This window comes from Pongo pygmaeus, chromosome 14 (assembly GCF_028885625.2).
Source record: "Pongo pygmaeus isolate AG05252 chromosome 14, NHGRI_mPonPyg2-v2.0_pri, whole genome shotgun sequence".
In the NCBI taxonomy this organism is placed as follows: domain Eukaryota; kingdom Metazoa; phylum Chordata; class Mammalia; order Primates; family Hominidae; genus Pongo; species Pongo pygmaeus.
The window spans coordinates 121,107,830-121,122,598 of NC_072387.2; the positions used below are offsets into that span (position 1 = coordinate 121,107,830).

At 47.6% G+C, this 14,769-nt stretch overlaps 1 protein-coding gene across 10 annotated transcripts in view; it reads left to right on the forward strand.

The window, feature by feature from the left end:
* Positions 1–426: 426 nt before the first annotated feature.
* The window catches only part of ARHGEF7 (Rho guanine nucleotide exchange factor 7), a 191,828-nt gene continuing 177,485 nt past the window's right edge, over positions 427–14,769 (forward strand). For 2 of the 10 annotated variants that reach the window (XM_054447144.2, XM_054447148.2), the window contains exon 1: positions 427–1,270. In XM_054447144.2, the coding sequence (XP_054303119.2) occupies positions 1,106–1,270 (165 nt within the window). In that variant the 5' untranslated portion in view covers positions 427–1,105. The remainder of the gene's footprint in view (positions 1,271–14,769) is intronic. The other 8 variants (XM_063651156.1, XM_063651154.1, XM_054447142.2 and 5 more) reach the window with 6 other exon arrangements.

A 14,769-nucleotide genomic window follows, 5' to 3' on the forward strand; every position in this document is an offset into this window, starting at 1 on the left:
TGGAGTGAGTGGAGACCCGTGTCCTTTTAAGAAGAGGCTCCATTTCTCCTCGCATGTCAATGTGTGCGTGTCACCAGTTGTTCGAGGAAGCTCGCGCATGACGCGACACTTGCCGTCTGGGCTCTCCAGGTTCGGCCTGCTGCGTTCACAGCCCAGATCTTCGGCGTCCCCGAGACGCAGCCCGGCGCCCGGCCCGGCCCTCCGCACAGCCCCACTTCAGGCCACGCCGTTTCCTTGACCTTCCCCCGGCAGGGTCTGAAGCGTCACCGTCCGTCTAGAGCAGAGTCACGCATGCCCCTGCCCTGCCGGTGAGGTCGGCGCCGCGCTCGGGAGAGTCGGTTCCTCCCGATTCAGACCCATATGGCTTCCGATGGAACCATCATTTGTGTTCCGTAATGACCCGCTTGCAAGGTAGCAAAGGGAGACAAACGTCTCGTTTCAGCCTCTCCCCGCCACCTTGAAATAAAACCGGCAAAAATAAAAAGAGCATTCTGGGAAGTACTTCATCATTTCAACGCTCACGAATTCAAAACATAAACAAAGGGTTCCGAGTGCCCCGGCCAGGGGCGCGGGGCGCGGGGCGCAAGGCGGGCCCGGGGCAGGTGAGCGCAGGTGCGCGCCCGCCCCCACCCCCAGGTCCCCCCGGCTCCCTCCCCATCCGTTCCCCGCTCCCCTTCCCCTTTCCCTTCCCCGCCCGCTCCCAGCCGCCGCCGCCGCCCCGCGCACGGCCTGGAGCGGAGGCTGCGCAGGGCGCGGGGCGGCGCGGGCCGGGCGCGGGCCGGGCGGACGGCCGCGTCTTTCTTCTCCTGGCGGTGATGTCATTGGGCGACGGCGGCCGAGGCCGGGGGGCGGCGGCGGGGGCGGCGGGCGCCCGCAGGTTCCCGAGCCGCTCCTGAGAAGGCGCCTGACAGCGGGCCGGGGCGCACGGAGAAGCGGGCCGGGCTGGACCTGCTGGGCCGCGCCGAGCCAATCGCCGGCGCCGGCCGCTCCATGGGCGAGGAGGCGGCGGCGGCGGCGGCGGCGGGGGCGGTGGGGGCCGCGGGCCGGGCCGCCGCTCCGAGGTGAAGGCGCGCGCCCCTCCCCGCCTGCCTCCCGGGCCGCAGCGATGAATTCCGCCGAGCAGACCGTTACGTGGCTCATCACTCTGGGGGTGCTGGAGTCGCCCAAAAAAACCATCTCGGACCCGGAGGGCTTTCTGCAGGCGTCGTTGAAGGATGGGGTGGTCCTCTGCAGGCTGCTGGAGCGCCTGCTCCCCGGGACCATCGAGAAAGTAAGTCCCGGCCCGCGCCCCCACCCGCGCCCCCCGGTCCGGCCCGCTGCGGCCCGGGATGCGCGCGGAGCACCTGAGGCCGGCCGCGCTCGGGGAACCAGTGCGCCCTCCTTTGTGCGCGGAGCGGCGGCGCGGCCGGCGCCAGGACCGTGGCGGGAGCTCGGGGGGCGCCATTGTGTGCGGGGCAGGGGGAGGGGGCCGGGGAGGGGGTCGGGGGGAGGGGCGGCGCGGGCGGCGGGGGTCCCCGGGAAGGAGAGTGCACCGCAGCGAGGAGACGGGGCTTCTGCGCCGCCCGAACGCTAAGTTGCCCTCCGCGTGGGGGGCCGGCCCCGCTCCCTGGCAGCAGCCGGTTCGGAAACCGCGTTCCGACGCCGTGCGGCTCACTCCGCTGGCTTTGTGTGGACAGTTCTTGCCGGTGGCGTTGCGTGAGTTTCGCCTCCCGGGTTAATTGACCGGTTGCTCTGTATTTTTAAAGATGCACGCATCTGTAGCTGAGGGCTGCGCTGTGAAATGATCTACTACTTTCCCCTCGAGAAAATTCCCCACCTATCCGAGCCGAGAGGACGGCAGACACAGGGTCTAACTCCTGGCACTCTTCAAGGCTTGTTTAAAATTCTAGATTTCGTTCCCAGGTCCCTCCCTCGTTCTGAACAGAACCTTTAGTCCTGCAGGCACTGCTTCTCCCTTCCGGCTGGTGGTTCCCAGGCTGGAGCGTGTGAACCCTGACCCGAATCTCTGGAAGTGATTAAAGTTTGTTTTCCTCGCCCACAAGCCGGCCAGCGGGGCCGAGGAGACAGGAGAGCTTCCAAAAACGATGTCTCCCTGTAGCTCAAAATACTAAAATCTTATTCCCAGGGTGTTTCTTCGGGGGGTGGGGTGGGGGTGGCCAATATATAGCATTAAGATCAACAGTTATTTAAAAGTTGTTAAATATAGAAATTGAAGTGTACCATAATTAGGAAGAAGGATTTCAGTTTTTAAGTGGGCTATATTGGCCCCCATACAGGATGACAACAACTTGTAAATAAAATGCCACGTAAGTGACTTGAAAAAGTAAAATGTTTAATTTTATTCATACACATGTACATGTTATCTTGCTACATTTTAAATGAGGTCAGAAAACATTTTATTTAATATGAATTTGGCTTGCATTCCAGTTTTAGGTATTTTTCTTACTTGGAACATCTTTATGAAAACAGAATCTGCATATTAGAGTGAATGGCTGCCTGCCTGTCCATGAGATAAAAAATGTTCCTTAAAAATGAACCCGATGTCACAGTGAAATTATGATTTAAAACAGGAGGACTAAGGAGCAGGATCTGACTTTCAAGGCATTCAGAATACTTTGCTGTTTGGATACTGGTACCTCTGGTAATAAAAGACAGATGTTGAAAAGTGTTGAAATGCATGCAAAGTTCACCAAAATAGGCTTAAATAAAATTCTGTTCCATCTCTAAGAGCAAAGCTTTAAGAAATGTCATATGCTGCATTGATAAAAACATGTCGCCATCAAAGAATATGTTGTTTGGCATATTAACTGTATTAATATTGATTGGCTGACTTCAATAATCATTTTCTTTTAAATTATAGAAAGATTTTCCTAGAAAACAGTAGCATTCATTTCATCTCTGAAACAACAAAGAGAAGAACGAATAAAATGTTGAGCTTGCAGAAGCCAAGTTGAAACAACTCAACATATTCTAAAACTACAGTCATTTGGAAATTTCTTAGGTCAGAGCTGTTTTTGATTCCCTCTGAGCTCCAGTTGGTTTGTGTTAAACTGACTCTGTCACAATGAAAGTTTAATGTCAAGGCAGCATATTGTAGACACAGTTACTGGTTCTCTGGAGTTCAAAAGTAGGTTTTTGGAGTAAAATATTAGCCATTTTCTGCCTCTGAGATCCCTGTGTTTCAGAAGTTTTGTGAGCTTTTTCCATTTCCTAGGCAGAGTTATCTGGGTTTCTTTCTTTCCTTTCTTTCTTTCCTTCTTTCTCTTTCTTTCTTTCTGTCCTTCTTTCTCTTTCTTTCTTTTCTTTGCTTTCTTTCTTTCTTTCTCTCTCTCTCTCCTTTCTTTCTTTCCCCTTCCTTCCTTCCCTCCTTCCTTCCTTCCTTCCTTCCTTCCTTCGTAGAGATGGGTTCTTGCTATGTTGGCCAGGCTGCTCTTGAACTCCTGGCCTCAAGGGATTGTCCCATCTCGGCCTCCCAAAGTGCTGGGATTACAGGCGTGAGCCACCACACCCAGCCAGTTATCTGGGTTTTTGGTGTTTTCATGCTTACCAGATAATCTATGCCACAAAGCACACATGCTGAGTAACTTTTACTTAAATGTGGGCATGTGAGTCTGAGGATGTTTTTTCCTTAAAAGGAAGCATTTGGAAACTTAACTGCATGTTCATGTGGACATGACAGGGGCTTCACTTGACCTCTGCTGCAGGAGTGCCCCGACAGCCAGGGAGCGGAGGGCAAGGGCCTGGAACCTTCGCCTCTGCAGGCTCGCAACCTGACATGGGCCATGAGGCTGGGGATGAGGGCAGAACTAAGAAACATGGCTGGGTGCCTCGGGCTTCCCATATGTCTTTTATTAAGAAACCATGTCCTAATGTGTTTCTTCCATTACGCTCATTTGTTCTGTTTCAGAGTTAGGAAGAGGGTGGAGGGAGCAAAGAGGACGTTCACGGAGTGTCAGATTCTTCTGCTCATTTAAAGGAAACTTTCCACCCAGGTTCCCGCTTTGTTTTTAAGGTGGAAGGTTAGACAGTGAGAAGATGGAATTATAAACTTTACATGAACAGTTCAGAAAAGAGACGCTTTTCATTATACTGGACAGATGTTTTCTGCTGTAGGGGAGAGGAAAATGGGATTAAGAAGTTTTCCCCTTCTCTGTATCTGGAGATCCTGCACTTTGGTTTTCTCCAGGAGGGGTCAGGATGTTTGGCTGGGCTGCCCACGTCTTCGGCTTCCCACACTCCTCCCGTGAGCATACGCTCTCTGAGGTCATGACGTCTAGGGAGCCCTGGTAGCCCTTTTCTCACAAATTCACTTTAAACATCCCTAGGGTATTTAGTCAAAGGAGGTGAAATCAAGATAGGTGAATTTTAGAGGATGGAAAATTTCTATAAGACTAATACAACACATTAAAATCATGGAAATCATGAAATGCTCTTTTAATTTCACTTGTGAATGCAACAAATGAAGTCTCTTAACTCACTATGAAAAACTCAAGGAACTTGGTTCTTTCTCTGTGTGTCCCAGGAGAACAGAACACAGAGAACCTTCCTGTGTAATCCATGTGATGTGCTCCCGAGAGACCCTGGCTAGGTGTTTGTGGAACGTAATTGAAAGTCAGACGCTGCCTCTGGTCTTAGTGCTGGATGTGGAGGCATTTGTCTCTCAGCTCTGGAGGCCCAAAGTCTGGGATCAAGGTACCTGCAGGGCCTTGTGCCCTCAGAAGGCTCCAAGGAGGGGTCTGTCCCAGGCCACTCTCAGGCTTCTGGTAGTTCCTGGCTTGTGGCAACACAAGTCCAATCTTCACATGACGTCCGTGCTGTGGTTTCTTCTTTGTGTCCAAATTCCTCCTTTTTAGCAGGACATCAGTGGAATTGCATTAGGGGCACCCTACCCCAGTATGGCCTCATCTTAACTGATTACATCTGCATTAACTTCATTTCTGAATAAGGCCCCATCCTGAGATACTGGGGGTTAGGACTTCAAAATATGAATGCTGGAGGAGCACAGTTCAGCTCATGACAGGTTGTTTCTGCATTTGAACCAGATCAGTTTATTAGCTATTGATCTGATTGCACAATGCCAGGTGCTAGGAGAGATTACAAAACCTAAATAATAGAGTCTTGGGGGTTCTAGTACAGAAAACATAACCCGAAAGACAAGAACAGCATGAGGCAGAAGGAAGTCAAGAGTCGTAATGTCAGATATGGATGAGAAGGAGCAAAAGAATCGAGGAGCTAAAAAGACCAGCATTTGAGCAGGTCAGACCCAAGACTTTGCTGACGTGTGGGTAAGAATATGGTTTGCATTTCCCAAACTGTAACCTGGCAGCCCTAGGTGATTTTCCACAGGCTTGCAGAAAATCAGCAAATCTGATGTCGCATAGGAAAAAGAAAATACTTTTTTCCAGGTGAACTGGAGACTCACTTTCTGCTCAGTCTTAGGATTCTGGGGTTGGTTAGGGGCTGGGGTGGGGAGAAGCAGAAGTGCTCACCTGCTAGAAATGTGCCTTTTCTCAGGTCCTTTGGCCCTAAAAAGAACGTGGTAAGTGATCACATGTGGTGGTAGGGTAAGGTTGTCACTCAGGCCCGTGACCTGTAGCTGTCGTAAAGACTTGTTGATTGGCTAAGTCACTTATAGAGAAAAGTTATAATATGGTATCTCCAGACTGTGTTTTTAAGGAGACTTCTTTAAACCCTGCAAACTGAATGATTAGTTATATCAAGTTTCTTCTAACTAAACTACTCTGAATATGGTTTCAGAATAGTGAATTTTGCAATAATAAACATTTCCTTTTGAAGCCTGTGACTTTATAGTCCTGTCGCAACCCTGAACCAGTGTGATTCTTGTTTGAGTTTCAGGCCTAGGGAAGAAGGTAGCTGGAACTGCATTTGCTGGCTCACTAAAAAGAAAGCAAACAAACTGAAATTCAATTTAAATCAGGAGCGCCTGAAGAGATTTCCTGAGAACCAGACTAGAAACTAGTGTTTATGTTGGCATCACACAGACACAGGAGTGCACACACACATAAGCATACACACACGAGTACATGCGCACTTGCACATGCACGTGCACACACGAACTTATGCACACACACACATGCATGCCTCACAAACATGCACATATGTAAACGCATGTAAATACACATGCACACATGCACACACACACATGCGTGTACATACACATGCACACACGCACACACAGACACGTCTGACTGGGGTTGAGGGAGTGGGGGAAGGAGTGCTGGCACATGTGGCATTCCATTTTCTCAGGGGCAGCTGTTCTGTGAACTCTCCAAGCCCAGTTCAAAGGATGCCGTCTCAGGACCCGGCCCTCATTCTATTAATAGAAGTCACTCCAGAATCTGCCTGCTTGTCTCCTTTCTTTAAGCACTGCCTGCCTTTCTATACATCTTCTTAAAAGAGAATAAGCTGTCCGCCCAGCATGGCAGACAGCATGCTCCTCTCATTTGTAGGCGCTGTCCCTCGCAATACCCATACTGCAGATGAGGACCCTGAGGTCTGGCAGTTAGCTTTGCCCCAGGTCATCTGGCTGCACTTGGAGGTGGAAGATTCCAGCTCAAGACTGTGACCTTTCCCATGGAAAACAAGACTGCTTCTGCCACCTATACTGAACTTAGGGGAAGACTGGCAACCACTGCCTTCAGAAATTTACAAACCAGATCAGGAAACGAGGTGGAGGCAGCAGTGTAACTGAGCACCCAGGCAGGACAAAAGTGAGGACTGGAGGAGGTGGCTCAGGTCACCGGCCACAGGGGCAGAGTGGGAGCCCTCAGGAGTGCCTGGAGCCACTGCTGGTGTCTCGCTTCTCGGGACATCTGGAAGCAGCTCTGCCCTTCAGTGGACATGACCCCAAAGGAGCCCAGGGTAGGGCCCCTTGCCCGGGGAACCTGCAGAAGCTCCTGCAGAAGTCTGTGTCTGGGCCTTCCTCCCCGGCCGCAGAACGTGAGTTCAGTGTTCCTGTGCCATCCAATAACTCACTGTAGTTCCTGGGCTTCCCTACTCTGTAGGGCCTACTAGATTTCCACTTAGTCCAAGATTTCAAACAATGTGTGCATCTACACCACACACACTTTTAAAATTCAAGTACTATGTACACATGAATGTCTCTCTCCCTTTAGAGGCCACTGATCACTCTAAAATATAAAAAGTAGAGGTGATGGGGGCTGTGAGGTGAGTGGGGGCAGAGCTGTTTGTTCTTGTGTAGGGTGGATTTTAGCCGTTTGGACTGGAGTCTTGTGTGGGCTTGATGCCCACGCGTCTCTCACTGCACGAGGGAGGTGGTAGAGGCACATCATCCCTTTGGGCACACAACTCTACCATGTGCATCGCTGGGAGCTGGGAGGACTGGCATCCCCCGAACCCGCGGGTTCCTGCCTGGAGACACTGGGAGACCCGGTCCTCTGTGTGCTTCAGAGTCAGGCACACCTGGCTTTGTTCCCGCAGCCATTTGCTCTGTGACTTCTGGCACCTGTCTAACCTCTTGGAGTCCTAGTTTCTTCCTCCTAAAAATGAGATGAATGATATCCACTGGTGGGGGCAGTGAGGTCATTGCCAGGGTAAATGAGTAGATGTGCTGGGCACAAAGTAATTCCTCAGTACGCAGTAGTTACTGTTTTGTTGATTGACACTGAAAGCCTTCCCCATCGTGTCCAGAAGACTCTAAGCCAAGATTTGAACCTCAGAGCCACCCAAATCCAGGAACACTGGTTAATTCTCACAACAGGGTAGACTCTTGCAACTTTCGGGGGCTGGCAGCCTCTGCATCCCACTCTGGACAGACCACCATTGTCTGGGTTGGTGGGCCCGCTGAACGTGGCTTCCAGGGCCCTCTGGTCAGCGCCAGATCTGGGCGCAGCTGCTGAGTACACACAGCTGCTGGTTGGGGAGCAGGAGGGCTGAGCGGGTGGACTCAGGTTTCGCTTATATAAAGTTTCATGCATCAGCAGGGCCGGGAGTCAGAGATGGGAAGTGAGGGCCAGCCTGCCCCACCTGGTGTCTGCAGAGAGAGGGCTTTGGGGCTGCCCCTGGGCCCACTGCTTCCCGGGTACAGCTTCTGGCTTCTCCCTCCTTTATCAGTTCTGTCAGGTTAAGTTAGGAGAATTAATCTCTTGATGTTTTTATATTTCTAACTTTAGCTTTGAACTTTTAAGGTTTGATGCACCAGACTGGCAGTTCTCAACCCTGTTTTTGCAGGATGGTGTCATGTCTGCTGGGGTCTCAAGGCGAGGGGGTGAGGGGAACTGAAATGGAATGTGTGCACAGTGTATTTCAAACACATGTATGCGAATTCATTTAATCATCCCTTTTACCAGGTTCCTACTGCGTGCGTGCTAGTGACCCACATCACACGCATGGAAGCGTACGCATGGATGCCAGCCATGCCACGTCTTCAGGCAGGTCAGGAGAGAAATGCTAGGATCTTGGGTATAAAGTATTTGTGAGTTCTCAGGATGAAGGAATGTAGAGTCATCCAGCCCAGACGCCTTCTTTTGCAGATGGCTTCACTGAGGGCACCTGCCTGTGGTTGTGTAAGCTGTGTACTGCCCAGTCTTGGGAGAACCGTTCACACTGTAGTCTAAGCGAATGACTCCAAGGCCTGTGCTGGGAGGCGGCCCTGGGATACTGTGTATAGAGGTCAGCCTCCCAGGACACAAAGCAGAGTGGAGAAGGGTTGGGGTAGATGATAGAAGTGGCCCCAGTTCTCCAACCCTCCCATGCCCCTGGCAAAGTGCCTTGTAGCGCCTCCATCAGGAGGTAGGAGTCTGCTTCCTCACTTCTTGAATCTGAGCTGTGACTTGTTTTGGCCAATGGACTGTGGCAGAAGTGACCAGTGTCAGCTCCTAGCCCAGGCCTTGGAAGGGCTTGCACTTTTCTGCACTCTCTCAGGCCGTGTGTCTACCTCCGAGGAGACCCCAGGGCTTGGGTGCTGGTGGTATGTGATCACATGGAGGAGAACTCAGTTGTCCCTGCCTAGGCCATCCCAGACCTATCCATAGCCAACCAACCTCAAACATTGATGAGAGCCCAGCCAGGGTCAGCAAGCTGCCTGCCCTGCCCAGAGCAGGCACAGCTGCACCAGCAGGCCCGGGCCAGGCTGACTCGAGCCGGCCACTGAGGTTTACCATGGCCATAGATAACAAATCACACACACACACACACAAGCCCATGCCGTTCTTAACTAGGGGACATGCCGATATATGTAAATACATTCCATCCCAATCACAGGAGTGCTTGTACCTTTGTTTAAAATACCCTCTCTATCCTTTATTTCCTTGATAATTTCCTCTCTAGTGTTTTCTCTATTCTCATTTTTTAGAAATCTTATTAAGACTAATCAGAGATAATATCTATTGAGTGCATACTGTATGCCAGGCACTGTTCTGAGGACTTTGCTCACAATAATGGATTTAACCCTCCTCACCACCCTATAAGGGAGGTGGTGACAGGATCACCCCCATTTTCAGATTAGGAAACGGAGCTCCAGAGCGGCTGGTAACTGGCCATCGTTGGCTGGAGGGCTGCGCCCCCCCGGCCCCGCCCCCTGCCTGTGTGGCTGCCAGGCCTCCTGGGTTGAATCTGTCATTTGCTGACTTTCCACTTGTATCTTTCTTCTCCTTTTAAAAGACATTTCCTTGACTTTATCTCCCAACTTTTCTACTAACATTTTTTATTTTGACCTACTTTGGCTATTTTTTTTTTAATTTCTAAAAGTTCTTTTTTCTTGTTATCTGGTTTCTCTCTGTTTCTTCCCTTTCAGTCAGTCCCTTCCTGTTTCTGGGATGATTCCTCTCTTCCTGTGAACATTCATTACAGTTTCCTTGAAGGGTGATTCCTTCCCTGCATTCACTATCTCTGTTTCCTCTGAGTCCTCTTGTGCAATTTTTTTTCCATGTTGGAGATTTACTCAAACATCAGATGATCTTTCAAGTGTGAGGCCCTCAAAATGACCAGGAAGTCCTGTGTGACTGCTGGGGCCCAGGGACACGCGGGTCTTGCCGTGGGGCAGCCTAGCAATGCCCAGAAGTCTGGACCTGTTGGACTCTTCTCCAGCAGCCATGAGTCTCTCCAGAGATTCCTCCATCTGCTGCCTATCAGCAGTGTCCATCCTCACCTTGGCTCCATGCTAGCCCTCTCCAAGTTCTGGCCTCTTTGGTTCACTTTTCCCCAGAGAATAAGCATCGGACCCCTGCAAGGATGGCAAGAGGGGTGGCCAGCTGTGATGGGGCTGGGGCCCCTAGGCCTGCATCTGACTCTCAGACAGGTGGCTTGTCTACCACCTGGGAGGGTGCACGTGCCACTGGCTACTGGGATGGGACCTTCCTAGTCTCTGCTGAAGCCCCATCCATCCTCCGTCTGCTCCCTGCCTTCGTAATGGTGGCCTGGGGATAGGTGTCTTCTAGATTTTTTGTTTTGTTTTGTTTTTTAGACAGAATCTCACTCTGTCACCCAAGCTGGAGTCCAAACTCGGCTCACTGCAACGGCCGCCTCCCGGGTTCAAGTGATTCTCTTGCCCCTACCTCTCGAGTAGCTGAGGCTACGGGTGTGCACCGCCATGCCTGGCTAAGTTTTGTATTTTTAGTAGAGACAGGGTTTCACCATGTTGGCCAGGCTGGTCTCAAACTCCTAACCTCAAGTGATCTGCCTGCCTCGGCCTCCCAAAGTGCTGGGATTACAGGTGTGAGCTAGAGCGCCCGACCAGGTGTCTTCTAGTTTTATTGAAGATGAAGCTTGTGTTTCTTGTTCTCCTGGCTGTTTTGGAGGATTTTTTTTCAAGAGAAGTGAGGCTGAAATAATTTTACTGTACTGCTTTGGACCTGGAATCTTTCCATTATGAGAGAAAGAGAGAGAGTGAGAATATATGAATGAATATCCATGTCCTACGCCCTGGGTTTCATATCTCTTCTTCTGAGTACTTTAAAATTACTAGAGAAAACAAACTGAAAGCTGGTTGTTTGAAATGTTCTTTTTTTCTTGTTGCTTAGTATTTTGTGCATAACTTTATTATTACACTTGGAGCAGTTTTTTTTTTTTAAGGGGCTGGTGGTCATCCTATTTTTTCTTTATAGAAGCTATATATAATTCAGAATCTCAAAAAGTGTATATAAAAGAAACATAAGCCTCGTCCAGTTTATATTAAATTTTTTTGTCTAAAATGGGCATCCACAGTTCCAAGTGTGTTTGGATTTGCGTGTTCTCTCACCATGAAGCCTTGTTCTGACAGTGTGATCTGTTAGCAACGCCTTTAAAGTGGTCCGGTTTTGATTATTTGTAAATATTGTGGCCAGTGATGGCTTTTCTCCCTCAATTCTGAGCGTCTCACTACTAATTTCCTATGCCAGGATACTTTTTCACCAATGTCCTGTCCTTAAAGTAGCTTAAGTTTGTAAGGGACTTTTAAGTACCCATTTGTAGTTAGCAGATTTTTCAGATGTCTTTTTTTAGGGATATAGATTTTCTGAAAAAGCCTTTTGCTTTCTGAACACATGCCAAAAGATTGTGGCTTTGTCATTCACTTTAAGGAAGAATGCTACAGTGATTTTGATAGGAAATTGGGAGATTCAGAGGATATTCCTGGTTCTGATTGTGTCTGGCTCCTCAGGAAGAGCGAGCCTCATCTGCCCATGTGGAATCGGTCCAGGCCTCTGTTTATCTTGAGCAATGTCATTGAGGCTTCCTCTGTGGTGCTTAGGAAAGTGCCTTAAGACCTGGGTTTGCCTCATTGATCTCATAAAGCACTGGTGCTGGTGACAGATTTCTTCTGGTGGAAACACATTTTCTGGTTATAGTCGTCCCTACTTGTTAAGGATTTTTGTTTCTTTTGAAAATAGGCTTTAAGGCTGGGCACGGTGGCTCACGCCTATAATCCTAGCACTTTGGGAGGCTGAGGTAGGCAGATCACCTGAGGTCAGGAGCTCAAGACCAGCCTGGCCAGCATGGTGAAACCCTGTCTCTTCTAAAATACAAAAATTAGCTGGGCATGATGGCAGGTGCCTGTAATCCCAGCTACTTGGGAGGCTGAGACGGGAGAATCGCCTGAATCCGGGAGACAGTGGTTGTAGTGAGCTGAGATCGTGCCACTGCACTCCAGCCTGGGCAGCTGAGTGAGACTCCGTCTCAAAAAAAAAAAAAAAAAAAAAGGCTTTAACTAAATAGAATATGGCCAAATTCTTGTGACTTGTGACAAAGGTTAAACTTCCAGAAAGTGCCCTAGAAGCCATAATTTTCCATGATAAGAGACTAGAATGGAATGTCTTTCAGACTTTATCAATTGATGACAAATGGAGAAAAATAAAAGTTCATTTATGGCACTTCTGACCAAGCTCATTTCCCTAGATTGAATCTGAGTAATTGCAACGTCAGCTATCTAAGGTTGGCTCTTCAAACAAATAACCTAGAGTCATAAGCACACTGTTTATGAATTGCTCAAATGAAATTCTGGGAGCGAGACACCACTCACCCTGCACGTAGTTAAATCTTTTGTTGCCTGTAATGGAGCTTCCACCTTAAGAAACTAGAAAAATAAGGGCAAATTAAACTCAAATTAAGTAGTAAAAGAAAGAGAATAATAAAGAACAGAATGGAGATTAGAAAATTACTAGCGAGAACAAACAAAACTGAAAGCTGGTTATTTGAGAAGAATCAATAAAATTGATAAACCTGTTTGTGGACTGATTAGGAAAAATGGGGAAAAGACAGAAATTACCAATGTAAGGAATCACCACGGATCTTACAGATATCGAAAGATAATAAGTGGATATTAAAACATTGTTATACCAACAATTTCTACAACTTAGATGAAATGGATAACTTTCTTGGAAGACACGAAGCTCACTAAAGAAGAAATTGATAACCTTAATAAGCCTACATCTATTACAGAAATAAATTTGTAGATAAAATTCTTCTCATAAAGAAAATTCCAGGCCAGATAGTTTCACTGGTAAATTCTACCAAGCTTTTAAGAAAAAAATAATAGTAATTTTACACAAGCTCTTCTAGGAAATTAAAATTGGGCCAGGTGCAGTGGTTGACATCTGTAATCCCAACATTTTAGGAGGAGGATTGCTTGAGGCCAGGAGTTTGAGACCAGCCTGAACAACATAGTGAGACCCTCCCCCCATCACTACAAAAAATTTTAAAAATTAGCTGGATGTGCCTGTGGTCCCAGCTGCTTAGGAGGCTGAGGTGGGAGGATCACCTGAGCCTGGGAGGTTGAGGCTGCAGCAAGCCATGATCACACCATTATACTTCAGCCTGGGTGCCAGAGTGAGACTCTGTCTCAGAAAAAAAAAAAAAAAAAAAAAAAAAGAAGGAAGGAAGTAAAGAAAGATTAATAATGAGGTTGTACTTCCCAACCCATTCTAAGTGGTAAGCATTATCCTGATAACAAAACCTGACAAAAACATTATAAGAAAAGACTATAGGCCAATAACCCATATGAACATAGATGTAAACCTTCAAAAAAATTTAGCAAATCAATTTCAGCATTACATGTAAAAAGTAAAATATCATAACCAAGAAGCATTTATCCCAGGAAATAAAAATCAATCAATACAATTCATGATATTAACAAACTAAAAAAGAAAAATCCAGAGGATTATCTCAATGGATGGCAGAAAAAGCATTCAATCCAATCCAATCCAACGTAAAGTCTTGATAAACACTCCCGGTGATCTAGGAATAGAAGGAAACTTCCTCAACATGCTAAGGGGCATCCATGAAAACCTATAGCCTACGTGAGACTCAATGGTGAAAGACTAAAAGCTTTTCCCCTAAGATCACGAACAACACAAGGGTGTTCACTCTTACCACTTCTGTTCAACCTTATACTGGAGGTCTCTGCCAGTACAATCAAGCAAGAAAAAGAAACCAAAGCCATCCAGATTGAAAAGGAAGAAGTAAAGCTGTCTTTATGTGTAGACTATATGATTGTCTGTGTAGAAAATTGGATAGGATCTACAAAATAGCTACTAGAACTAGTAAGTCAGCTGGATGTGGTGGCTCACACCTGTAATCCCAGCTACTCAGGAGGCTGAGGCAGGAGAATCTCCTGAACCTGGGAGTTGGAGGTTGCAGTGAGCCAAGATTGTGCCACTGCACTCCAGCCTGGGTGACAGAGCGAGACTCTGTCTCAAACAAACAAACAAACAAAAAACTAGTAAGTCAGTTTAGCAAGGTTGAAGGGTTAATATACAAAATCAGTTGTATTTCTATATATTAGCAACAAGTGATCAGAAATTGAAATTTAAAATACCATTTACAATAGCAAAGAAATGAAAGACAAATGCTTAGGGATAAATCTGACAAAAGATAAGAAAAACATGTACACTCTCAGCAACATATATTGCTGAGTGAAATGAAAGATCTAAATAAATGGGGCTATACATAACATTCTGGGTCAGAAGTCTTGCTATTAAGCTGTTCTATTGATATTGATCTATAGATTCAACAGAATCACAACCAAAATCCCAGAATTTTTTCAGTAGAAATTGATAAATGATTCTAAAGTGTCTATGGAAAGGCAAAGGGCCTAGTAACAACTTTGAAATGGAAGAAGAAAGTTGGAGGACTTGGTTTCCAGGGTTGTCATAAAACAATGGTAATGGAGTCAGCACAACGTTGCAATAAAGATAGAGAAATAAATCAACAGAAGAGAATAGAGGTAGAATTAGATCCTTAAAGACATAGACAACTGATTTTCAACAAAGGTACCAAGACACTTGGCTGTCCAAAGGACACTCTTTTCTTTTTTTT